This window comes from Apteryx mantelli, chromosome 9 (genome assembly GCF_036417845.1).
Source record: "Apteryx mantelli isolate bAptMan1 chromosome 9, bAptMan1.hap1, whole genome shotgun sequence".
In the NCBI taxonomy this organism is placed as follows: Eukaryota; Metazoa; Chordata; class Aves; order Apterygiformes; family Apterygidae; genus Apteryx; species Apteryx mantelli.
Window position 1 is genome coordinate 12,252,009 of NC_089986.1, and position 27,170 is coordinate 12,279,178.

The window sequence follows — 27,170 nt, forward strand, 5'->3', positions numbered from 1 at the left end:
GAGTAAAATTAAAACGTTACAAGAACATTTCCATTGAATATTTTGCCTATTTAAATGTTCTTCCTTCCTGTATGTGCATTTGTTCCTGAAGTGTTTGTGTCCAAATTTACCATTACATGGAAAATACGTTAGTTGAATGAATCTTGATCTGATTCATCCTGGAAGTCTTGCTGCTAACAATGATCATACTCTAATATGTTTATCTTCACACCCACCACTCATTCTCAGTATCATGCCCTCTTGCTTACATGACCTAAACTTGTAACTCAAGGGAGAAACACAGGTGAATTCAGGAACATATGGTCATGCGCTGAACTTAGATCTAATTCCTGTTACCTAATTGCATGAGTAGTTTTTTTTCTTTTTCTTTTTTGCCTTGCTTGAAAAGTCATTTAGGGGTCAAGATAACCTCCTTGGGAAGAAGCACATAAGAAGCTGTCACAACGTTAACTTCCATTGCAGACTTCAGCTATGCAACAAAAGAATAACTGAAGCTTATTCAGCCTGTAGCATTTAATCAATGTTACGGTAAAGCCCCATTTCTTCAACACCAGTAGAACACTTTTCTTAAGTTGTTGTGCTTTTTGTTTGTTTGTTTGTTTTAAAAGAACTCCGTGCTCTCGTTTAAGATAATTCATAGTAACCACCAAAAGAGCTAACACCAGAGACTTGCAAACATGAACTTAGGATAAACTAATGCAGAGCTGTCTCAAGCAGCTGAAACAGCTCCAGCTTCTCTGCTGGTTTTCCAGGCTTCAGCAGAGTGAAACTGATCTGATTTTTGACAGTTCCACCTCAAGGATTTCTATTAAAAGCCATGTAACTGAGAATATTTCCTGGTGAGCTTTCACTCCACTGTGGCCTAGAAATGTTAAGAGCTATGCAGTGGAGACAATCCATCTCCAGAAGGCTGGAGGCTAGGAAAAAAGAGAGAAGACTCCTTAATAGCACTCAGTAAACGGGAGTCTCTGAAGAGGAGGGAGAAGAACATTTATTCCTTTTAGCAGCCAGTGAGGTCGGTGGGCTCCAAGTTTGTCACAGGTTTCATGGCAGCTAAACTGAAAGAAGGGGGAACCTGAGCAGAGTAGAGGGACAGCACATTACACAGACTCATTATCATCTTCTTTTCCCTATCAACAGATTTGGCCAAGGAGGAGAAAAATAGTAGCATCTGTCTAAACCCTGCCTACCCCAACACGAGACACCAACTGCAGAAGGCCTCCTGGTGCAAAGCGAAGCATCCAAAGGCACAAAAAACAGCTAGGCACCTACTTGCACTAAAAAAAAGGAAAGCACGAGGGAGAGCACAAAACAGAGCATGGATGCACGAGCAGAAAACACAGAGACTTATATTGTAGATTATAAATACATTTTCCCCCCTTGCTGAAGGATCCAAAAAGCACAGACCCCATTCCTGCATTATTACATGGCCCTGTTGCACAAGCACCAAATACCACATATTGCCATTATCACTGAGTCAAGCAACCCCAAGATATTCAGTAACAGCCTCCAGTCAATAGCAATTTGGTCACCAAGTGATTTTAGTTTATAATTTCTGACTTACTAAGGTTACTAGAGACTGTGACAGTCACATTTGACTGAAAAAGAGACTGACCAGAGTCTACCTGGCCAATGCTGAACAGGAAGACAGACAGGACCAAGTCCCGCAGCAGCTCCAACCCAGATTGTATTGACTTTACCTAGTAACTATTAGTTATTTGAACTTTCCTCACACAATTGGCTGAGTTTGTTCTCAATTTACTCTGCTTGCAAACAAGCTATTTCTATTCAAACTTTGTTACTTTAAGGCAGTGAGCAAGCCTTGGACACTTACACAGACTCTGACTTGTAGAAGCGTAGGTGCAAGCAAGTGGAAATCCTGAACAAACATAGCTATCTGACTGCTGCCAGGGCAGCCAGTCCACCAACTTCTGTGAGCCACCCCGTGGGAAGCAGGATATTCTGTGCATCTGATAAAGTAAGATCTCTCATGAGAAGAGCTGAAAAAAGCAGAGCAAACTAGTTTGACGAGGATAGCATTTGGCACAGTGACACCATTTTACAAACTTTTATTTGAGTATCCTTTAGCAAAGAAAGACTAACACACTTTTATGAGCACAGCTGCCATTCTCAAGAGTACAAGTAGCTGCTACTGTTTGATTGCTGATGTTTCTTTAACAGAATAATCTGACTTCAATATTTAACAAGAGGCAGCTCACATTTGTATGAAACTCATGTGACAAGTCTAGGGATGGATACATCATAAAATATTCTGTACAGAACATCTTGCACTTTTCCTGCGTCGGAAGGATACAGAAAAGTTTCTATTTTTTTATTACATATTGAAATAGAGTATAATGAAAATCCTTTTACAGCAGTGACAAGTCATAGGCTTGTCACTTGATAAGGTAAATTAGGTCACCTCTGTTCCAATAGTGAATGTGAATGAGGATTAAGGAAAGAAATCACACATCTGGCAAAGGTTATGTCCAATGGTGGATGACTTTTATGGAAAGCAGTGGCACAGAGTAAGCTGAGGTCTCAAACTAAAGCACAGAGGACTTGCAAGCAAAAAAAGAAATACCAAGAAGGATTTGGTGGTAATCTTTTCTCTGTACATAGTATTGTTAAGACTATTACTGGGATACTATGCTTGGTTCTCCGCCTTCATTTCAAGAGGGCATAGGAACTCTAGAGAGGCTTCAAAGGACACTAACAAGGGAGCTGAGAAACTTTCTTCAGATTTGACATTCAGGGTGCTCATTCTTTCTTTGCTAAGAGAAAACAAAGAGAAGGTTTGGTCAGTGTGCAGAGATATTTACACCTTGGAAATAGCAGCTGAAAATGCAAGAAGAAAGGGATTGACAGCCTTGCTAAGACAGACCTGAATCCAATGACTAGAGTTTGACATTAGAAAAATCTAACTTTAAACAAGATAACATTTATCCTCTGTGTGGAACTGCTTGCTAGAGAAAAGGGCTCATCGCTTCCTAGATCAGACACTTTTCTGAAGATAATCTTTAACACAACTTAGCAAGAAGAGTTCAGAAAAGCAGAGCAAACTAGTTTGACAGGGACAGCTTTTGGCATAGTGACATCAGTTACAAGCTTTTATTTAAACATCCTTGAGCAAAGCAAAACTAAGACACTTTTATGAGCATGAGAACTTTCATAAATTTCATGGGCTAAGAATCAGGCTGAATGTACCGGTCTCTTCATAGTTTTGTGGATTTCCCTCATGTTTATCCCATCTCTTCTGGGTCTCAGGAAGAAATGGACAGGAAGCACAGCCCTCAGACCCTCAATAACTGCAGTACTTCATTAAGACAGATGGGACATCTGAGTCTTAGCCTGCAGCACCAAGCCTAAGAATTCCTAGCAGTTTGCTTGAAGCTCCAAAGAAGCATAAGAAGCCCAAGATACAATGACTTCAGAGAAATTCAGCCCACCTAAACCTGGACCATAATAATCAGTGTACACAAAGTTTCATGCTTAAGAGCTTCTGACAGCAAGGGCCAACCTGGAATTCTTTGCGCCAGTGTGCAACTAGGGATGGAGAGAAGGACTGGTGCTCTGAAGAGGAACAGAGCCACCACGAGGGATGGGACACAGGCCAGGGTAAAAAAGATATCAAAACAGCCTGCATTCCCAGCGTGACCCAGAGTGCTCTTACTCTAATGACACGTCTACTTTTATTTTTCATGGTTCATTCTGACCATCAGCAATGGAACAAATGAGACAACAACAAAGATGTTATGTAATTCCACTCCTCTGTCAGAAAGGACAAAAGCCATCTTGCAACTGAGACAGAGCAATCTGCAGAACACGTATACACGCACAGAGATTTGAACACCATCTAGTAGCATCTAGAGCCAATTGGCTCTGTGTTTTTCCTCTAGTCCTTTTTCCCCAGAGTGAATAAAATTCATTTTTTTATTCTATTGGGTTAGCTATTGATATTTTTCACCCCCAAGAATCTGTGGTTTTGGTTGTTTCAGATTTTGTTTTATATATACATGCACACATATACATACACATACATAAATAGACAGAGAGCACGTGTGGGTGAGAGCGCAAGGGACTGTTTCTTGATTTTATTAAACATGATATCCTTGACTGCATCTTCGTTCAGCTTGAAGCCTGACTTCACTATGTTGGGGGGGAGAGGGGGGAAGCCCACTACAAATGTTAATCGGAGAGCTGCACCGGCCACAGATTATTTCTCCATGCAATGAGTTCGTGCAATGAATTCTACAAAGCTAGGCTCAGGGGAAGCAAATAAAACACTGATCTTGGTGGCACAGCACGGAATTTTCCCCATGGAATCTCATCTCCCATTCACCTCTATTCTGCTGCAGTAAGTTGTTTCCAGCAGAAGGGAGGTAACGTAAAGGAGAAGCCTCATACACAGTTAGCTTGAAAGAAAAGTACAACAGGCACCATCAGCCAAGCAATGTTCTTAGGAGAGGCCAACGTTACACAAGGAAGGGCACTTCCAACCACTGCAGTCCAACCCTGCAAATCACTCTGCCTTCATGTGCTGGTACAACATTCCAGCGGCTGGCCTTAGGAAGTCCAGCAGATATCATCCTTTGAGGCTAAATTCTGCCTTGAAAAAGTGTATGTTTGGTCCTTTTAAAATGCACTGGAGCCACACCTGGCTGTCCTGAGGGTAGAATTTGGCAGGATTTTTTTTTTCATGATGGTTATCACTGATGCTAGAATAACTATAGCTGTTTTCCAGGCAAGACTTAAAATCTGGATAAGTGATGATATGAGAAATTGCATGAAAGACAGGAAACAAGCCAAAGCAATCATCAACTGCTCAAAAACACCTTCAGAAAAAGCAGCATCATAAACTTTATATGTATAAAAAAAAGAGGGCATTAAAAAGCAGAGCAAGAAGAAGCTAGAGAAAAATCTGTATGGGTGATACAGCCAAAGCAGCTGAAGCAGCTATTAAAAGATGTGATAGCAAAATACAAACTCAGCAGAACTCTAACTGGCACATTCACACCAACCAGAAGGCCTGTTAAGGATGAACAAGGAGAGGACTTAGAAGAAAACAGTTGGCTTAGGCAGCTCTAATGGAGAGGTAGTTTGGATTTCAACTGTGTAGATAAGTTCATCTACCGTTTGCCCTACAAATATTCTCCAAAGATGGAATTAAATGGCAAAATAGACTCAAGTGGCATAGACTGTAAGAGATGATTTGAGAGTCTCCAGCACAGGTTATGCCAGAACATCTTGAGGGATTACAAAGCAACAAGAAAAGTAACTCCCATCAAGCACAGGTGACTCCTTCACATCAAAGCACAGTTATACAGGTAAAATAAAACATTTGCTCAATTTGTACTTATCTTAGATACTGGCATCAAACTAGAATGCATTCTCTGACCTTTGATTTTGCATTGCTTCTAGAAGCAAAAACAGAGATGCAACAGACATGTGAGTCCATAGCACATTAGGAGATTTTGAATTACGGAATCAAAGGGGCAGCTCAACAGTACACAACTAGAACTGACTGTCCAACACTGCAAAACAGATGGGGTTAATAATTAGTTATGTAAAACATCAGCGGACAATCCCACTAACTCCCAACTCAAGCCTTATGCTAGAAGGTAAAAGAGCAAGATGGAAGTTGATTCACATACCTTGGCAGTAACTCAAGTAATCTCCAAGACAGTGGAGATACCCAGAAGGAAACAGCATCATGAACTGGTGAGGTGGCAGCTCCATTCATCAGCTGAAACCAGTGTTTCGTAATATACACTACAACACTCCTACTCAAATGTTATTTCCATTTCTACTAACAGATGGGTGTGAAAATGCAAGTCTACCAACAGTATAGGCAGAGGTCTGAGCATCTTCAAAAGAAATCCCACAGGAAAACACAAAGTAGAGCTTTACAACAAACAGCAAGATTTGTCAAAGATCAATAACTGCTTAAGCCCTAAGTTACCACCATCTTCTTTTCTGGATAACTGGGATGTGCATTAAGAATGCACCAGAATATCTGTTCTGCAGATTTTTCACCAATAGCTGAAGACACACTTTAGATGGACCAATTGTTAGAATCCTTTCAACACACCGTCCTTCAGGAGGGGAGATCTTAGGGGATTTAGTACCACAAAGGACATGCAAAGAGCAACATAGCATAGTTTGGGACAGGGGAGCCTATTTTATCTTGCCCTAAGCAACACTTGATGGTTTGAATGGGATTCAGAATAAAATAAGTTGCCTTCAAAACAGATCACATAACTGGCTTTAGGTTTTAGAGCAATTTTCTTTTTAAATGGACCAAATCTTTAAGTTGTTCATAACTCAACTGTTTGAAAACAGCAACAAACCTAACTGCCCCAAGGAAATATATTCTTATCCCCAAAGTGAGACACAGATTGGCCAGCCAAGCTGTGATGAAAGAAACTGCTACAGCAATGTCTTGAATGAAATAGCAACCAGCAGTCCCCAGATAGCCCTGAGAATTGCAAATCTAGAAGTGTGACTTCTGTTTCACAGATTTACTTTCATCAAAGCCGCATAAAACCCAGTCCTTAATATCCATTCAAAACCATGAAGGCAGTTTAGCAGAAAGGGATAGAAGTGATAAGGCATTAAGCCTTTATGCCTGTATTTTATATCTTGGAGCAAAGCAAGGCAACAAAGTAATACGTCAACACTTTATTCAAATAAAGGTTGAAATCAGCAATCTGATTCACTCACCCTTTTCACCAGTATCCAGGGAAAGTTTCTTAACGTCTTCAGCCAACAGATCCTGCAAGTGGTCTTGTCCATGCTCTGCATCATCATCATCAAACTGAGCTTCTATAATGACATCCGGACTTTTAGCATCGCCTTTCACTGTCTCTTGAGGAACGCAAGTCCCCAGCATATCCTCAGGGACATCTGATTCATGCGTGGCTTCTGTTTCTTTGTCACTACCATCTGGCTTTATTACCTGAAGGAGCAGGGGATTGGAAAAAAAAAAAAAAAAGAGGCAAGCTAAATCACTGGACTGAAGAAAGAAAACATTATCTTTCCTTTTTCATCTGCATCCCCAAGGAGCTGAGAATGAATTATGGGTGGCTGGTGGCAAACTGCAATTGCCATGTAATTAGCCACAGATATTGCACAATCAAAAGAGGTACCTCACTAGGAAAAAGATGGGAACGGCATGGCTTTTGTAATACCTCAACTGTGACAATAATGTATCCAAAGTGTATCTAGAGCATAACCATACAGTTCCTGCCAAGCCTCTAATCAGCTTTCCAGAAGTTGGGAGTAAACACAGACAAGGAGGAGGATACACTACAATTTAATGAGCTGCTTAGGCCACTGTTAAGCAAGATATACTAATCGTCCTGGGAAGTCCCAAAACTCAAACAGTTCCAGTGAATGCTAGGACCATGTCAAAGTTCACCTTGGGGAAACCTCCCCAACACACGGTTAGCAACAGACCGAAAAAAAAATACAAACCAGAGAACACTCTGTCCTGTAACCTGAGGAGGAAGTGCGCAAGGGAAGCTTGGTAAGGCACCAACCTTTACATTTCTTTTAGGCTCCTGTCTTTTTGTTAAAGGCATTGAATTATTGCTGTCACCTATACAAATCTGCCAATTAAATCATCCAGAGGAATGAACTCAGAGTACATATTAGTTAACCACTAGCTAACTGATAATCCAGACAAGTAAATGACCATTGCTACAAATATGTAGCTGCTCTTCCACTGACGTGGAGCAACAGCAAAAGGGGAAGAGAAACCACGTGCATAATTATCACGTCAAGCAAAACCATGAAGAAGCTTTTTCTAAGCTAAGGCAGCCAACAGACCTGGATGGCATCCATCACTGCACACGAACAAGGCAGGAACTGCTCCATCTCAGGTTATAAAGGTCAAAATAGTTCACACCTTGGATAAATATGCCTTTATTAGCATTCTTCATGCAACCAACAGCTAGTTTCAGGCACTCATCTGGTCCTTGAACCTAGATCCAGGTTTTTGTTTCAAAAGCAGTGCTTAAGGTTCACTCAGGCTGCAGTAATTCAGTGCGAGATTCAGATCAGCATGGAATAAGAAACTCCCGGGAGACACTCCTCCGAGGTTCACAGTATCACTAACCCAGAACATGACAGCAGCAACTCACATTGCCAGAAACGCAAGTAAAGGGCCCTTTAAAAATATAAGGAGAAGCTTTCTAGTAACAATTTATACGACAGATTTAGTCATTAGCAATAAGCACAAATAGCCTCAAAAGGTCCTAGCTGAAGACAACCATATCAAGTGAGAAAAATGCCACCTAAAAAGCTTCACAAATTCTAGTCTAGTAACTAAAAAGCAAATAGATCAGATCAAAGCTGTACAGGCAAGACTTTCACCACTTTAAATATACAGAGCTACAGTCATGATTTCAAGCAGTACCCATTTCTTTGTAAGCTTTTTACAATATGTAACAGAAATAAAATCAATTTTAAAATGGGGTTGAATTCAAGTCTTTAAAAAAGCCCTAAGATGACATTATTTTGAACTCCTGTTACCTTTTGTGACTCTGCTTTCCATCTTTATTTTCATTTTTCAAATATGTATATAATTTGTTACCATAGCAGATTTTGAATCAAACATTAAATCCTGAAAAAAAAGGGGAAAAGTTTGGCAGAAGGTGGGAAAATGGCCGATTATTAAAGCTGGCTGCATTCAGTACATAAAATACTCACACACAATGGTCTGGGCAAGAACAGTCTATTAGATTAGAGAGCTGACAAGGCTCCACACGCTAGTGACTCTGCCAGTGTGCCTATCCAAAAAGAAAACTAGTGTCAACAGTAATGTTTGGACCTTACCATGGTCAGATGTAGATGTATTCAGCTCTTAAATTTCAATTGCACCAGATGTGTGCAAGTGTGCAACTGCAGCAGGAGTTCATTTTCTTCAACCCCTTCAGGCTCTGCCTGAATTTCTTTCTTTCCAAGTCGTTCTTTGGACAGTAAAAGATGTGTCCCGGGTGCTAAATTACAAATCTTTCTATATGTAATGCACAACACCAAATATATTTGAATGATAGAGAGTGCTTTTCTAATGCTTAGTTGAAGAGTGCTTGAAGAGTTTATGTTGCATTAAATAAGACAGCAGATAGAGATTTCCTTTTAAACAGTATACACTAAAATTACCATGCTTCCCCCAAGCTAAAGGATACACACTGCTGTCACAAGCCAGCATAATATTCCCACTGTGACTACCTAAGCCCCTAGTCACACATTTCCTCATAGATTTGCAAATGGATTTTTAAGTAAAGTTTTCCAGAGTCCGCAAAACCATGACCTCCACACAGTGTAAAGCAACAAAAAGTCCAGATGCTGTCAAGCATGGATTCATAGGATTTTGTTTTCCTTTTAAGGCCAAGACAGATCATTTAGGCTGACCTCATACATAACAGAGCAGGGAATTTCACCCAAAAATTCTTAGATCACATCAAAAATTTACAGAAGCTGTACATCACAAGACTGGAAAGCTGCATAAGATTTTGCAAAATCAGACACTCGATGGATATAATTATTCCATTTAACGTGATCAAAGAGTTGCCAGCCAAAGGGTGCATTACACAGATGCTAAAAAGCAGGATCATTCTGTATTTGAGCAGCAGCACATTTGAACAGCACAGATTAACTTTTCTTTTGAGCAGCATCTCCAAAAAACTAGAAGCTTATGATATTGTACTTATTTCCTATTATGTTATTGAAGCTCATACATGCAATAATGCATACAGCTAGAATGTACCAATACTTATTAGAGATGCAGAATAAATTAAACACACAATTGGTTAAGTTTGTCACATTATCAAATGTGCAGTATAGAGTTAGCTCTTTTCCAATGCAGCTCACTCTGCATGGACCCAAAAGACGGGAATCTCCCCTGGCTGCATATTCATGAAATGAATGATCCTATTACCATGCTAACATCCCAGGATGTAAAGTTAAAGTCTCTTAAAGAACCCTAAACTTCCTGACTTGTGAAGTGAAATGTCAGCCTTATGGTTGTATTATTTTTGCATGCTCTTTAATCAAAAAAACCCCACAACCTTTTAATAAGTATTTCATTAAGAGACAATTGCTTATTTGAATATCTGATCCTCAAGATAATGGCTGAATAGATTTTCCTCCAACTTTAAACATCCGTCACTGAACAAGCATCAAGTTTCTGCCCCACAGTGATCAGTTTGTAAAGTCATAGCTGACTGAACACCAGATCTTTGAATGAAAGTCCCATCTCAACCATAAATGTAATAAAAAACAGCTAGTGGGCAAGTGCATCCTGGCGTGAATATGTACAATCTGGACAGTGTGGTGATTACTTCGCTGTATCCAGCCCAGTCTAGAAGTAACCATCAAACGAACAATTGTCCTTACTTGTGAGGAATTTGTTCCAACAGAAAACTGAAGTAGGAATCTGTGCATCTGAAAGCATTAAGGGCTATCTCCTGAGCTACAGGAGAAACTTCTTTCTTGGTCAGGAGAAATCCTGCACCTGCCCCATTAGCGCCACACATCCCACAGACCTTCCGCTTGCAGCCTCCCATCCGCACATGGACACAGCCCCATCCTGCTTATTCTCACATCAAGTAATAGTTAACAACTCATACAGTGTGTCTATAATCTCAAACTACTGGACCAGACCAGTGATTTTCAGTTGTCTTTGAGCTATTTACCCCTAGACATTTTTCCAACAGAGGCACCAACCCCACACAGAGAATTTAAGCCCGATACCACTAGGGCTGCTTTTCTTTATTGCTCAACTCTGGCCCTTAGAAGTAATCTATGGATCCCCACAGATCTGAGGATGAAATATGGATTACTGCTAGACTAGACACAGTTGGACCTATGCACCTTGTGTAGCTAAGATCTTTCCACATAGGGCGCCTTCTTTCAACAGCAGAAGCTAGTGGAGAGAGACATGGAGAGATCTCCTCCACTGAAAACATTCAGTAGGTAAGAAAGTGGAATCTTCTTCTATACAGCTATTTTGGCCACAGATTCAAGAACTGTAAAGTCTTTCATTTCAGTCAAAATGCTGGTATTAAAAAGAGAAACTAAAAATACTGGATTTTAGACATTTCCACTAGAACACTCTGTTACTGGACTTCTTCAGGTCAAACTTGTCCCACATGCTCCAGGACATAACCATTACTTCAAGCAGAAAGTATCTTAAATCCTTATTAAAATATCCAACTATATGCATTCAGTTTTCAAAATTGCTGCACTTTTTTCCATGGCAGAACTGCTTCAGAAGTTCAAAGACAGCATTAGCCTTCATTTAAAAGGAAACAGCAAATAGATACATGACTTTAGAATTAGTTATTAGAATAATTAATAAATGGATTTAGATTACACAATGAAGGAGTATGGTTATGCTGTTTCCCGGATTAGCCAAACTTGGTCAGCTAGACGCCCTGGGAGACAGCCTTTCCGCCACTCCAAAAAACGAGCATGCAGTGGGGAACTCGCAAATACACATAGTACAATAGAACACAGAACAATCCACTGGGGATTGGGTGTTGGGTGGGATTTCAGAGAGGTCTGTACCAGGCCAAGCATTCTCAATAATCTGAAACTAAGCATTAAGTCACTGGTAATAAAATTTGTGAATGACAAAGACTTGCAGAGTAGTCAAGTTCAATTAGTGAATCAGGCTGATCTGACTCCAGAATATCTGAGAATAGCCAAAAGCAAACTCAAATATCTAAGAATATGCAACACATGCCTGTGAATGGGCCTATCTTGGAAACCACTGACTCTGAAAGAATGTGAAAGGCTCCTAACGAACAAAAAATCTCAGCAATAGGATCCTTGGTAGTAGAAACAGAAATGCAATCTTAGCTCTGTAATACTGCACTGGTGAGACAGAAACAGACGCATGCAGTGCACATTTTCATAAGGACATTGGGGAAAAGCGGAGATGATATAGCACAACACCTCTTCTCCCCAAGTCAGTCAAAATCCAGAGGAAACACCTCATAATGAGTAATTAAACCCAAACTGTTTAACTTGTGAAGATTTGAGAAGCAATAAGCCATTAATGGTAACTATCTTCAGTGGGGCAAACGGACTAGGTACAAAGGAGGTCCCCAAGCTACTATTGAAAGGCACAGCTAGATTCACCAGTGGTGGAAGCTAAAGACAGAAAGATTCATTTCAGGCAGAAAGCACACATCTTAACAGAGAGAATTAAATACTGGAACAGTTATAAGCGAAATAAGATCTTCAGCCCAAAGGCTCTCTTGAGGTCTGCAGATCAAGGTAGGATGCCTTTCTTGCAAAAATACTTTAGCCAAACACAAGTTCGGCTTTAGGTGTAGACAAGTTATTATGCTCAATAGTGGGTAAAGAGACAAAAGTTTTGGTCAGAAGATAGGCGACAAGTTTGAGAAACAGAAATGGGATGAAAGGTTATTTCAAAAGGAAGACAGCTGAAAACGGGGGCTTTGAACCAAATCAGCATCTCATCCTTAAAATGACTACTGCTACCACAATACTAATACAAACAACACATTTCATACCAATATCATGAACATCTGCATCTATTAGCCTCCCAGCTTCTGCCATATTAAACAGGCTTCACTTAAAAGCTGGTTCCCTAATGTTCACTCACAAGGGAGTAGGAATGGAGCCTGGCTGACATGAGGATGCTGTCACAGCTCATACATACACACTAGAGCCAAGCTATCATAAATATTAACAAGGAAGAGCTTTGCTCTTCTGAAAAGAGCAGCCAAAAGGTTGGTGCTTTCTAGCTCGTTCTTGGCTAAATAAAGGAAGATACTTCCAATAAGAGGAAAACCACCTTTCCCAGTCACCTTTCCTTCTCTTTGTAATCTCACATACACCAACCAGCTCTGGCAAATAAGACAGCTCAATAAAAGCAATGAGTCTCTGTAGGAGCAGTTATAGGATTACTTTTAAAATAACAATAAGGTTAGTTTTTTTACAATCTTTTAATTCTAAATCACTGGAAACACTTGCTAACGGCCAACAGCATAGCTATTTCATATTATACAGCACAGTATAGTTTACATTCCAGGCACATCACATTGGACGCAATAAGCGTACAAACATCCAAACCAAAATCTCTCTTCTTGATTAGAAAAGGCTATTTGCTGCTCCTCAGTGGGCTCTGCTGTTCCCAGATGTTCCACACACACTTCTGTCACAGTAGTCACCCGAATGTCCTCCTGCTTGCGGATTCAAAGGGGTAAGGGAGCTGAGCATGCAAAGGCTCCTTGGAAGCAGCCGCCACCAGCTGTGCGAGGGAGGCAGCACCATTAATTGATGGCCCTTTTCGGAGCTCTTCTCTGACTTGTCCCTGCTGCAGGAGGTGAGAGGTGAAAGGGAGACAAACAAACAAGACCTAACGCATGGGTTTTCAAAACAAAATGTACAGACAGATCTGCAATACGCCCGTTAAACTTAGACTCCAAGTTCTCTCTCCTGCCTTCATCAGCCATCCTACCACCAGGTAGCTGCACCCCATCGCTGTGTGTAACCCATGCTGCTGTGCAGCTCTTCAGAGGCGGCCTTGTGTGTCCTGAGCACATCAGGGATTGCAGCAAAGCGCTGAAGGACTAGTGGAGCACAAGAGATTTAAGCCTACACACAGAGAGAGCTGGGCAGGTTACCAGTACTACGGAAAGCCTCTGCAAGGCCTCAAGTACCTGAGGGAGCTTGTCAGTCCCGTCTGAAAAAAGCACTGAAGAACTTCCTTCAGATGAAGAGAGTTATGGCCCAAGCACAGAGTTAGCTGCAACAGAAACATAACTCCGGAGGGCTACCTTTTCTCACCAATTCATCCTGCAGCCACCAGTAAGCCTCTGTTCCTGAACTGCTCTCTCACCCTCCTTCCCTGCTTCAGTCTGTACTTAAACATCACAGGTCCCCTCCAAGTCCAGTTCAAGTCCTTCACTCACCACCTTCTGCAAATAACTAGAATAAGAAAATGAAAAGCCAACAACAGGGGAAATACTCATGACTCACCTTTCTGAATCCTAAAGCCAAAACAAGAACTGTCACCTCCCCATGCATCTCCACTCCCTATCTGGGCTCTGACTTATTTCCCTCTGAAAGCTCCATACTCACATTGCCCTGGCCCTTGTCCCACACCTACAGTCTGCCTCTGAAACTATTTACCAGCACTTCATTATCACCACACAGGAGACAACTGCTTCTGCTCCCGTCTCTCCTGAAGTCTCCTCCTGCCTTCATCCCCTTCCTGCCACCTCGCTGTGGTCTCCCTGGGCCCATCTCTCCCAAGTCTGGCTTTCACTGCTGCCTTTTGCATACACAGTCATACGATCAGCACCACTGCACTTGGGTTCATTTCATCTGGTTGTCCTACAACACAATAAATTCAACAGCTCCATCTGCATACTCCTGCCTTTTGTGCCCTCTAGCAACTGCTTAAGAGCAGGAATAGAAATAGCAGTCAAACAGAAATGGCTGCTTCCTGCACTGCACAGGTACCCTATGCCACCACGGCACTGATGGTGTGGATCACACCATCCCAAAGCTCCAGATGAGGTGCTGCCCTGCAGAGGAAATATTTGGACACAAACTAGGTCCTCACTCCAAGCTGCTTTGAAAGCAAAGTCATTAAAGGCTCATAATAGATCCACAGTAGGTCTCTACAACCTTTCCCAAGGAATACTTGAGGATACCAGTGAGATATCATGATGGGATTTGCATCCCAGAGCTGCTGTGCAATATATAGACATGTTGAGGGTAACAATGTCAGCGAGACATGGGGAAGCACAGTGTCTTCACACCTGCTTGCAGGGAACACTATCCCTTGTAGACAAGGCAACCCATCAAGGACTCCAACAGCCTTAGAAAGAGCCGTGTATTACTATGGCCAGATGAACAAACTTGTTCCACACTTTCTACTCCTGTTACCAGCCCCAGGATTTGATTTGGTGCTAGGCTTAAAACCAGCCTCTATTTTCAGAGTGCCTACTGCTATTGCACTGACCCTTCCACACACTTTCCCCAAAATACAGGAGTCCCTGGAACCAAAGTGAAACAGCAAACACCTTGTATCCCAGCCACAGGTTCCCAACCCACACACTGTTCTCTTGCACAGCTATATGTTGTCGCAGTTAAAACACTGATATCCCACCATCTGTACAACAAATCTTTCAACCGCGAAAAGTTTGACCCAGATTAGGTGCAAAAAATCTAGTTCAGCATCCAACCTTTAACACACAGGAATCAACCTTCTCCTACACTCTCACCCCACAGCCAGGCTCACAAAATCTGATTAAGCACACACAGTTCCTCCTATCTCCTAAAAGCGAACCCTTTTCATAAAAGAGGCCCTTAGAACTGGCAGCCACCCTGCTGGACCCTGGTGAAATGTTCCTTGTACCTTGGGTCTTTCTCTTGCCTGCTCCTTGCAAGACCTCCCACTTTGGTGCATCTCATGAGCTGTGTGTTGCACTCCAGGCCACAGCGAACTGGAAACAAGAGTGTAATGCACAGGGCCCAGCAATGAGGTTGCCAGAACATACTGGTTTGAAACATCACAGAAAATATTCAGCTCCATATTTTCAACGGTAGCCAGGAAGAAAGTGCATGGAACAATTTTGAAAACTGTTTTTCAAAAGTCATTTAAATCAAATTATGCCCCATCCACACTGGCAGCAAACCCTCTCTGCTAACTGGAACTGGTTTTCTTTTCTTTGTGTGTGTGTTCTTTTCTTTTTGGTTTAACATATTTTTAAAAAACTGTCTCCCAGCCATCTTTTTCTGGTAATGTGGACAGGCACAGCAACACTACAGTAATGGGTGCCAGGACAAAACCTATGATGCACAGTCCCTAGAATAAATCACTCAAGAGGGGTGGATTAGAGTCAGAGAGCAACATAAGGTTACATCTTCAAATATAACATTTTCTGAAATCACTCGATTTTCAGCAAACTACTGCAGAAAGATATCCAGTTTGTATCTGATATTAAGAAGCAGGCAGGCTTTTGGATTAACAATGATGCTAAAACAATATCATGAATCAATATATTTCAAAAGATGCAATTATTACATAGTATTTGCATGTAATCAGAAAAGAATCTACTTGTGCTGAGTGTATCATTTGAGAGCTTCAATGCCAAGCTAATCCACACAGTTGGCTCACTCAAACCCAAAGTATTATCCATTACTGCTTTTTTCTTTTCTAAACTATACAAGTACGTATGAAAAACATATTTCCTGGAAACAGTGATACTCTTTGAAGGCTTATTTAGCATTTTATGAACTGAACAAGCCTGCACCCGCACGTGCCCTTAAGAGGAAAGTGGGTTGACAATGCACGCTAATGGCAATGTACCGCGAGGGCAATCCAAGATATTTGCATATCTCTACCTCCCAAGGCTATACAGGTTTGAAGTTCTGTTCAGAACTGTCTCAGAATGATTTCCCATGCGTCTAAGATAATCTCTTATTGATGATCAGCACTTAACTTACCAAGGCAGGAAACAAACAAATCAACCAAGAGTTAACGTACTGGAGCTCATGCCTCGAGTCCCTGCTTTCTTTTTTGGTTCCTTTTGATTGGGCTCTGAGTGCCAGTTCCCAGGGGTCTCAGCCCTGCACATGTTTTGACACACTTTCAAAGCCCAGAACGGTACACCTGGGACAAAGCGCGCACTGTTCAGGAAGGGAGCTGGGGCCAAGAAAAGCAATAGAAATTTCCACAGTTAACCTTGCTGGTTGCCAATAAGCTTCTTATTATGAAAACCTGTAATTGGATGTCATATTAAAGAACAATTTATGGAAGTTCTCAGCATATATATGCCCCAGTGGGAACTTCCTTTGACTGGTGTGTTCCATCAAACCAGGTCTGCTTATTTATTTATGCAGTAGGAGAAGAGCTTCAGGAACCTACACAAGTCATTGCTGAAGTGTCTACAAGACTCCCACTCTGAGTGTTTCGAATAGTTCTCAGCTTCTTGTTAGTCCTTTCAGTTGCTCATCTTTATGGCTGCAGTCAGTCAACAGCTGGTCTGCCTAGTTTTTATTTCATTTTATTTTCTGCAGAAACTGTCTCTTGCAGAGACACCGTGATCAGCCGCTCCCTTGAGGGCAAAGGCGGCAAAACACAGCTGCTCTGGGCTGACTGCATCCTGCCATGCCTGCCTCAATCTCACCAAACAAGCTTGGCAAAATCAGATCTTACTTCTACAGTCACTAACCTGTCACAGAAGGGAAATTGGCACCTATGCCGATTTCTAAATCGGATATCAATTGCATCAAAATATGGCTCCAATCAAGAACAGCAGCAGCATGCGATGCCAGCATGATACTGTTAAAGCATACTGCACACATACAGCCAGTGCTTTCTTTGCAGGTACCCATGCTTCAGTGTGGAGGTAAAGGGATTTCATGACAGGTGCTGGAAAAGTGTCCCAGGAAACTTAGACACTTTTAGCAGCAGAGGATTGGAAATACATTTTAACACTTGATTTTCCATACAGAAGCTAGTGGGTACCATCTGCCGGAGCAGCTTCTTACTCCAAGCAACTCTATTCTCTAGAAAACGGGTTGAGATATTGACTGACTGCCAGGTTAACTGTGTTTTGGCATGCTGCACTGCTGCCAATTCCAGCCATGCACACCAGGATTACAGTACCTTCACCATCACCCTGGGATGGGCATTGAAAAGGCTCTGTGCTCAGAGGCAGCTCTGACAGAACAGAGAGAGCCACTGCTGAAGAGAAGGACTGTCCTCAGAGGAAAGGAGTTGGAGGAGATAAATCCCTGCAAGCATGGCAAGAGGGTGGTGGGTAATCAGATGATTCCCTGGGGGGAAAATACAACAGCCTCCTCTCTACTGTTGAGAGCTTCTGTGTCCCTCAAAGTCATTTCTGAAGAGAGGGCAAGCCGAGAGCCAAATGTACTCCATCACACTCAATATCGGCAAATTCTGACTCTGGACAGCATCTCACTGCAACATAAAGCACCAAGTGCCTGCGGAGGAGAGAAGGGAGATGAACAGCAGTACGCTTTGCTCAAAGATTCCTGCAAATACCCAACTGGGTTTTTAGGACTGGGAAGGTTCTCCATCTGTGACCTAAATCTGCTATAAATGTCCATTCACTTGGGCTTCCTGACTTAGACTGTTTCATTCAAATTCACAGAGGACTGAGTTTTTGAATGTCTTGCTACAAAGCACAGATGGGACAGCATTTATATTAAATCATTATTACAGCCAGGAGATCTCAGACTTCCAAAACTATCTTAGACTCACAACAGGTTTCTTACAAATTGCATAAGGAAAATAATCCTGCTCTCAATCAGCCGTGACTTTTGGTAAGTCATTCAAGCAGTCTTGCTTAGTTTACACTGCCTGACACTGTACTAGGCAGATCTGCATATTCTGTCCTAAAGATGTTACAGTTGAATTTCACATGACTAGCAAGGCAGACACCAAGTGGGAAGAGAAGACAGAGAATAGCAAAACAGCTGCATGGATATGCAGTAACACCACACACAAATACCTGAACAGTTTTCATAAATTAAGTATCTTAAGTTGCTCTGCATCTTGGGCAAAGGGAGAGCAAGTCAAAGCAAAAATACATTAAGTCAGTTGGGGGACAAAGGTGTCACAGGATGAAGTAAGGGGACTACTTCTCCATTCACAAAAATGGGGATAATACTCGGTTCATACAGGGGTGAGAATTCATGCTTCCAAGAACTTCACTGACGTTCAAAGTGCCATGTAACTCTTAGGGATTACCAGAAACAATGACACATCAGTTAACTTCTATTAACTGAAGGATACTTTCTCCTCTTCCCAGGGACTAAGGATTAACCACGCAAAACGTGTTCAGCATTTCACAGCTGTAGACCTGACTTTCACAGTAGGTGCACACATGACTGAAGGTCAGTATTATTTACAGCTGCTACCTGAAATTAATAAATCAGGATGGGAACAAACTTTTCACAGTTCCAAAAACAAAAAAGCATCTCTTTTTTGTAGTTGGGAGAAAGCAACTTCTTACTTCTACACATGTCAAAGCTAACAGCCTTATCACTAATCAGAACAATTATTGAATTCCTATTTAAATATGACCTGAAACATTATTCTGTTGTATCATGTTTGAGAATATCACTACAGTAGCAAAAAGGAAGCAAAATCATGAACTGCTCCACAGTTATAACCATAGCACAGTTATCTGTTCATATGTTTAAGGCACTAAATAATAAGAATTCTTAACAATTAAGTTATCTATGCCTATCCAAAATTAGTTCATACCTTGGTCAAAATATTTATATATTAAACATTCAGTGAGTTTAGATACAAATTATCTGAATCTGAAACATTTAGCTAATTGTCTTTTATAATAAAAAGGGAACTACAGTTATAATAAAAATCTACCTTCAGTAAGCTCACCTCCAGCAGCAATACTAGTTCTCTAAGACCCTCTCCATAAACACAGTTCTGCAATGACCTTGTTTTCCTATTATGTAGCTTCACCTATACGTATGTAACAGCAAAAGTACCAAAGCGCCAATCTCTGATCAAAAGCAAGTCACAGATCTGCCACGATGGAAGACATGATACAAAGAAAGGCACAAGAGCATGGTAGGTGGGATGTCTCCAGGGAATAGATGACTCTTTGTTTTCTTGTTGGAAGAAAAGGAATTGCACATTAAAGACATAGGATCCATACACGATTATCTTTGACAAAATGTATCTTTTCCAGGGTTATCTGTTTTCTAACTGTGCTCAGTGGCCCCATTCAGAACCAGGGACATACTGTACTGAGTGCTCTACAAAACATACACAACATTGTCAATGCTCCGCAGAATTTTTAGGGAGTTTTTATTAAAGATAAAACAAATTAACAAGAGGGAATAGATAAGAACAATAGGGTTGTGCATAGATTGCCTTTGAAAGAAGTCCATTTTGATAGAAATTAAAGCAAACTCACTTGAGTTTGCATTTTTGACTAGTGACTCCAGCTATAGCAAAGACACTTCTTGAAACAGATGGGTGATGCTCAGCCTTTTGCTGAGGATATGCAGTGCTGCACAGTGTTTTCTCTCCTTCTAGTGAAAACACTCAGCATCACCAGGTTTCCTCTTGAAATGGTGACAGGGAAACAACTCGGCATTTGCGTCATATGGATCTGCTCACATTACTTAGTGACAAATCTTATTAAAAAGCAAGCACCTCAAGCAAAATGTCTGTAGCTTAGTTTGCTTGCATTTACCTTTAGCAACACCACATGCTTCATTAAATTTTGAAGCAGTGTTTATTAGAAGAGTAAAACACATCAGCATCCTCTACAAGGCTTCTCAGCTTATTTTCCTGACATCAATATTTAAGTTTATTTAATCCAGTGAAAATATACATTGATTAAACTTAGTCTCAGAGCATCTCCTACAGCATTGAAAGCTCACTAAATAGGAACAGCTAATTTTTACTTCTTTCCCTCAAAATAAGATTTATCATTACCAGGAACAAGACATATCACACCTTTGCAACCAGCAATTTACAATGCATCTTCCTGCAGCGAGCACTTAGAAATACTGGCCAACACAGAGTTCACTGCTTTTTTAATGCAAGTTGTCCTTCTGGCCTGTTTCTCCTGCCCAGGTTGTTTTCCTCCTGACTGGAGAACACAGAATTCATGCCAGCAGCTTTCAGACACGTTACCAAGTGCCACTGCTATCTGATACTTCAGGAGCAGAACAGTTGTGGTGGCTTCTCCTGCTAGGAGATCAACCACTACTTGCACACAGGAGCAACCGCAAAATCAGTGCACTCACTCCAGAGAGATTCCCTGCTTCTTCCAAAGTCTGAGCCCTTCACGTCAAGGACAGACAGAGCAAAGAGCTCATCATGCTCCCACACTGTGTTACCCAGATGAAACATGTATTGATGTTACTGGCTAGTGATGAGGTTTCACCACCTACTCCACCTCCCTACTCCCAGCCCACAGGGCTCAAACTCACCCAGCCTGTGGCTCTCCCTCAGCCACAGGGCTGCTCTCAGAGCCAGGGACCAGGCACAGCTGAGGTTCACATGTTCTTGCAGCAGTCAGACTCCCCCAATTGCCTTTGCTACCTCCAGGAATGATCAAGCTTGTACAGCTATTAGAGATGCTCTTGTGCTTAATAACAGCAATTCATTTGTTCACCAGGCAAACGGCAGGGAAAAGCAGCTGCTAAACAGCCCAGAGAAGATTTGAATGACCTGCTCAGTATCAGTTAAGGCCATACAACAGGCTCACAGGAGACCACCACCCTCTCTTTCCACACTCTTCACACATACTATACCTGTGTAACAATGATGGTTAAGGCTAAATAAACATTACCACCAAAGAGATCTCGGATAGACACAGCAACCAGAATAAATTCGGATCGCCTGCTTGGCAAAGAAAAGCAACAGAAAAAGGTTGCATAAAAATATTCTTATGCTTTATATAGTCAAACCATCAGAGGGAAGCTGAAGCAGAGAGACTCAAGCACAGAAGTTCACTGCCAATGGATGTCACTCTACCAAAAACTTTTCCACAGAATAAATGAAAAGTTAAGCTCAGTTGTTATTATTCAAATTACAACTGAATGCAGGTCAAGGGACTAAACCTAGAGGGTTTGTTCTGCTTCTCTGCAGACTGAGTACCACTACAAGAGGTTTCAGTGTATACTTCTCCTCTGTAACCACAACTTACAGAGCTGTCCAGGTTTTCTTTTCCTCTCTCAAAATTCATTAAAAAGCCTTATTTGAGCTGAGGTCCTGTATACAAATTTTCTGCCAAGAACAAATTTTTACAACTGAGTTTTAAATGCATTTAAAAAAATCCAGAAATTTATAATGGAAATACTGACAGTGCCCATAATCACAAGTGCAGAAACACTATTGTGATAGGTAGTTCCTATCCCATCCAAAAAGAACAGAAAAGTTGGTCTCATAACCAAATTCCATTTTTGTTCTGTAACAATGGCCAGTTATGAGATCAGTAAAAACAGGTGCAAAGAAAAAAAATACTGGGGATTTAAGCACTGACGATGGCAGCATGAAGCCATCACCTTGGTCGTTAAACTGATTATGCAAGATTTTTTTTTTTTTTTTTTAAAAGAAAGTCTTGAATTATATTATAACTCCTGGGCAAACAAACAAATTTTTTCTCCTGGGCAAACTTTTCTCTTAGTGGTCATCACAGGCTAATTTTGCAAACCTTTGAATTGTGCTTCCAAATTCTAATAGCTTAGCCATTCTCAGAAATGATTAATACACCGATCTATATTCAGTTTTGTCCGTTCTATCTCTTGGCTCAGTCTGAGGAAGTCTACCATTATATGCAGGTATTACCGAAAGGTTTCCACTTTGCAACCTGGAAGGTTACACAAAAGCCAACTATTCCCTGTTGACAGACTAAAGTTTTGCCCTACAACTTGCCATGATTTTTCCCAGTCTTCTCGGGATAAATTTTAACTGTGTTCCAGTAAGAAATGAATGGTTACATACTATAACAAACCGAATCTCACAGGCTCCCACGTAAATGTGGTGATGAACTGCCTAGTTACTTGCACTGGAAGAGAAATAGGTCAGAGAGAATCAGTGCTCACTTGCAGCAATACCTTCCTCTCAATACCCTGAACACACCCTTCTGCTTCTCTTACCAAATAAGCAGTAGGTACCACAACAAAAAGTAGAAACAGAAGAGAATTATGCACTTGATTACATCAATACAAAGCCAAGTTAATAATAGTCCATATGGGAAAGCTCAACAGCTTGACCTCTGCAATGTATAGGCATTAACCCATTCGACACTTATGCAAAGTGAATCCGAGAATGACGAAATTCAGAAGCACAGCCCAAAGACATGTCTGATTCTGTGAACTAGCCCTGACACCTCTTCATGTAATAAGATATTTAATGTATTAAGATATTAAGAACACTGGGTCTTCAAAAGTGCCTTACAGGCACTGAAATGGATTAATCCTGCAACCTAAACTCTCACCTCCGTACTGGAAATTACAGAACAGTGATAACAAATCAAAGCTTTGCAAGGCAGACAGCACAAACAATAGATTTGGACTGTGCTGCCTGCAAATATTTATTAATAAAAATTTCAGATTGCTAGTCCCTTCTACCAACAAGGAAGGGAGTAGCTCTCCCTTGTAATACATTACATAAAATACATAATGTATTACAAAGTCAAAAATTGACTTTGAAATAGGCGACTACATTGGTCTTCCACTACACTGGTTAAACAGTCCAGTAAATTCAAAGTTTATTCAGACAATTCTGTTGAACTCGAAGCAATCTTGACTTGTTCATTTTTCCCCTTTGGGTAAAAGTCAGTATGAGATGAAATTTAACAATTTTCCTTACCTGGAAGAAATTACTCCAAAAATATCTACAAAAGTAAACTGTAATATAGAAAACGTGTTGGTGATTTTTTTTTTTTTTTTTAAAGAAACCTGGGGGGGGGGGGGGGGGGAGAAAAAGAAAGCCAAAATCACAAATCATGATAGATTATTCTGCACTTAGCAAAAAGGTAGGCCATTCTGTAAAACTAGGAAGAAAATAAACTTGTGTTCATTACTATTATTTATATATCATTTAATTAAGCTGTTTCCATAACAGCTTCTGTCATGTAACTTAATCAAGAAGCCTTGAGAAATATTTTCCTGAAACTCTACAAATGACAGGACTAAATCTCAACTCCACTTCATCACAGGAAGGTTTGGAAAGCAGCCTTTAGAAACATTACTGCTGCTCTGCAACTCACCAAGTGAGTTTATGTTTATGCTGTTAAAAAGAAAATATATAGCCCTTTCATATACACGCACTGCTAAGATAACAGGATTTTCTTCACAGCTTCAAGTTAGGCACGAAAGTTCTTTGTTATGATTAGTTTTATCACATCGAATCCAAGTGCTTGATTATTAATCAAATCCTCTGACAGGTCTCCAATAAGGAAACATGACATGCAGCTAACAATGACTCACCATTAGTCTTAGGCTGATAAAACAAAAAAGGAAGAAGGACAAAGTTCTCAGATCCTTCTCCGGCCAGCCCACAGCTTTAGGAAACCCCTTCCATTTGCTTTCTCACCAGCAAAACCAGTGTATTTGCTGGCTGTGACATGGCAAACTTCCCACTTGCACGCTCCCATTCTGCAGATAATGATAGCTATCACATCAAAAGATTATTAGGACACAAAGCATCTATGTTGCTTGGAAAGCAGAGGACATGTGAAAAGCAAGCTAATGTCCTCTTCAGTAAAATATTTAAGTCCTCCATTGCCCTTTTGCTTAACACCTCCTTAAATTCTCTGCCTTGTGTTTAAATGTCTATTCATCCTTCAAGCTCCTTTGTTGTTTTAGCAACTGTGGTACCATTCTATGCCTGTGCCATCACACCATTTAACGACATTGAGGAAGAAAACTACTTCACACAGCAGTTCGTTCTTGGGCTGCTGGGGATCCAAATTCAAATCCCACTTCTTCATTTGGGACCCGAAATCACCACCTTCCACATCCACAGTTTGGCTCTGTTGGGTCCAGGCACTGCGGAGGCAGAGGATGTGCAGAGAAAAGGTAAATCAAGAAGGCGACGTAGGGGCAGACGTTGGCAATGTGAAGTATTGAAGCATGCACGCTCTCTCCTACATCATTCCACCCCTCCTAGCTGATGGACTACTGAATGAAGTGCTTCATAACCCCCAGCTCCCCAGGTACACAGCACTGGAAAGTCAAATGATACCAGGGGAGCTTACACAAGGTACTGGGAGTAACCCCATTTGTTTCTTGGGCAAGCACAAGCCAGAGAATGCTTGTTCCATGCCATGCAACACCCCCCCACACACACCTTCCAGCAGCACCAGCAGTTTCACAGGTGCTCTGGTGTTGCACCATCCCTGGGAAACCCCAGCTCTTGTCCTCTACCGTTTTCTGGAGGCAATGCTTTTGTTGCATTTCACAGATGATTAAATGGCTTTTACAGTTCCTGATCCAAAACAAATTAAAAGGGATACAAGTCCAAAAACATCCGGTGATAAGTGCTTGTTCACAGTGAAACAATTAAACGGAAGGATTTGTCTCATTAAACATACAAAAGGTTATCGATAACCCACCAGTTCACACCATGTCTGCCAGCTCCACAGAGGGACCCTCTCCCACTCTGTAACCACGCACCTGTTGAGCTTGCCTTGAACAGTCACAGCCCGTCACCTCCACCCAAGACAGCTTCCCCTTAAGGGGCACATTCAAACCAACTGAGAAAGGCTTCAGAAGAAGAAAGATCATATGCAGCACAAACCTGACCTCAAACCAAGCACCTGATCAAACCTGCTTCCTTGTAAAAACTTAATGGGACACCACCATAATAAAACTAAGTTAGTCAATTCTTAGCTAATATTTTTTCTTCTAATTTGACCGCATTGTAAAGTTGCCTTAAAACCTCCCAGAAGTTATTTTACAGCATTATGGACAGACCTGCAGGTACAATTAAAAGGTTCTACCCAAACTTTACCATATGAATAGTTTTCCCAAAGTCTTGACAGAATTTTGCTTTCTTTCCCCAGCATGGTCCATACACCCCCAATTTTTTTTAAAGCAAATACTGTAAACCTGATGAAAACCAATTTTACTCCTTACACCATTCAACTTTTACACCTCTTATTTTATCCTCTCTCAATGACTTTAGCAGCTGCCCCCACCAAATCCCACATCAAATGGCAGTGAAGCCTGCTATGAATTTGTAACAGTGGGATGTAAATTAAATATTTAAAACATCAAAACTGCCTAAGATATAAAACAATACACCAGGATCAGCAACAAGGTCTACAAGCACTTGACTGGTTGTCCAAAAGGAAAACAGAAAGTTGCTACGGTTGTTTGAAATTAGGGATCAAGCTAAATTAACACACAAATCAGCCTCACTACAGAAACTGTTCTCACCTGAATCAATATTTTGCAGAAAGTCATGTAACACATGGATGTTGCAACACAGTTAGGTACAGTGCGACAAACGTGCTACAGTCCTCCAATACCAAAAGTAGTTTGTCTTATTTTTCTTTAATGATAAACACAGAACTTTTTAAAGTATAATTTTTTTCAAGCATACTATCTGGAAACCTTGCTGACTACAACTGTTCATTCAACTATCCATTATTTGGGAATTTAAACCCTACTTGTTTCCTTTAGAACAGTTGAAAATTGCCACACAAATACTTCTGCACTCTTGACCTCTACAGGGAACGGCTCATTCCTAACACGCCAACAACTGCTTAAGATGAAGTTTTCCCACCATTGGCCTAACATGCTCATCTACCATACCAAAACTACCACACACGCATTTATATGACTTACTAGATTCTAGTGGTATTTGCTTGTAATGAGTATCAGCTTTTCCAAAGCAACTCTCCAAACTACCAGTAAGTTTAAACACATCCTAAAGACTTAGAGTCTTTCCTTTTTTCCTTCTCCTAATCCAAACAGAAGCCTACATGTCAAGTTTATATCCTGGAGTCATCACTTGCAAGGCTTCATCCTAAAAGAAAATTGTTCGGTTCAGCTAAGTCCTTCCATAGATAGAACAAAGTGATATGAAACCACTTCAATATGTACAATTTAATTGAAAAAATCACTGAACAGACTTACCAAATTTTGTCCATAAAACATTGGCTTCAAAACAAACCTCTAAGGCCAGTTTTCTGCCCAGAACAAGTTTTAGTATAGAGTTACACTCAATTTTCTGAGCTTGTAACATGAAAAGGTTGACTACCCTCAGCTCTAAGTACAGTGTTTACAGAAGTATGCATATGCTGTAATGTGTAGTGTATAAGGCATGGTTTAAATCCTCTTCAGTGAAAATTAAAAAAACACTCCTCCTCTATCTATATTCCATGTCTTTTATGAAAGATACATGATCCAGGCTTTTCTGTTGCAAACTCACTCATTTATTTTGCATTTACTTCTGCACAGGGTGAATACCAGGAAAAACATGCTTAAAAATCTCAGTCTATGAGTAGATTTATTTTCACAACCACGTGTCAGAAAACAACCTGTGCTACAGTTTTGGGGGGGCTTTTTTTTTTTTTTTATTTAAAGTTTTTACTTTTTATGCGTACCTGGCTAAAGAACTAAATAAAAATTCCCCTGTCATATTCTGGGAA

The 27,170-nt window shown here is 40.9% G+C and overlaps 1 protein-coding gene across 5 annotated transcripts in view; it reads right to left on the reverse strand.

Moving 5' to 3' along the window:
- DIS3L2 (DIS3 like 3'-5' exoribonuclease 2) overlaps positions 1 to 27,170 on the reverse strand; it is a 204,414-nt gene that overhangs the window by 133,081 nt on the left and 44,163 nt on the right. For all 5 annotated transcript variants that reach the window (XM_067301734.1, XM_013941819.2, XM_067301738.1 and 2 more), the window contains one exon: positions 6,724 to 6,958. In XM_067301734.1, the coding sequence (XP_067157835.1) occupies positions 6,724 to 6,958 (235 nt within the window). The remainder of the gene's footprint in view (positions 1 to 6,723; positions 6,959 to 27,170) is intronic.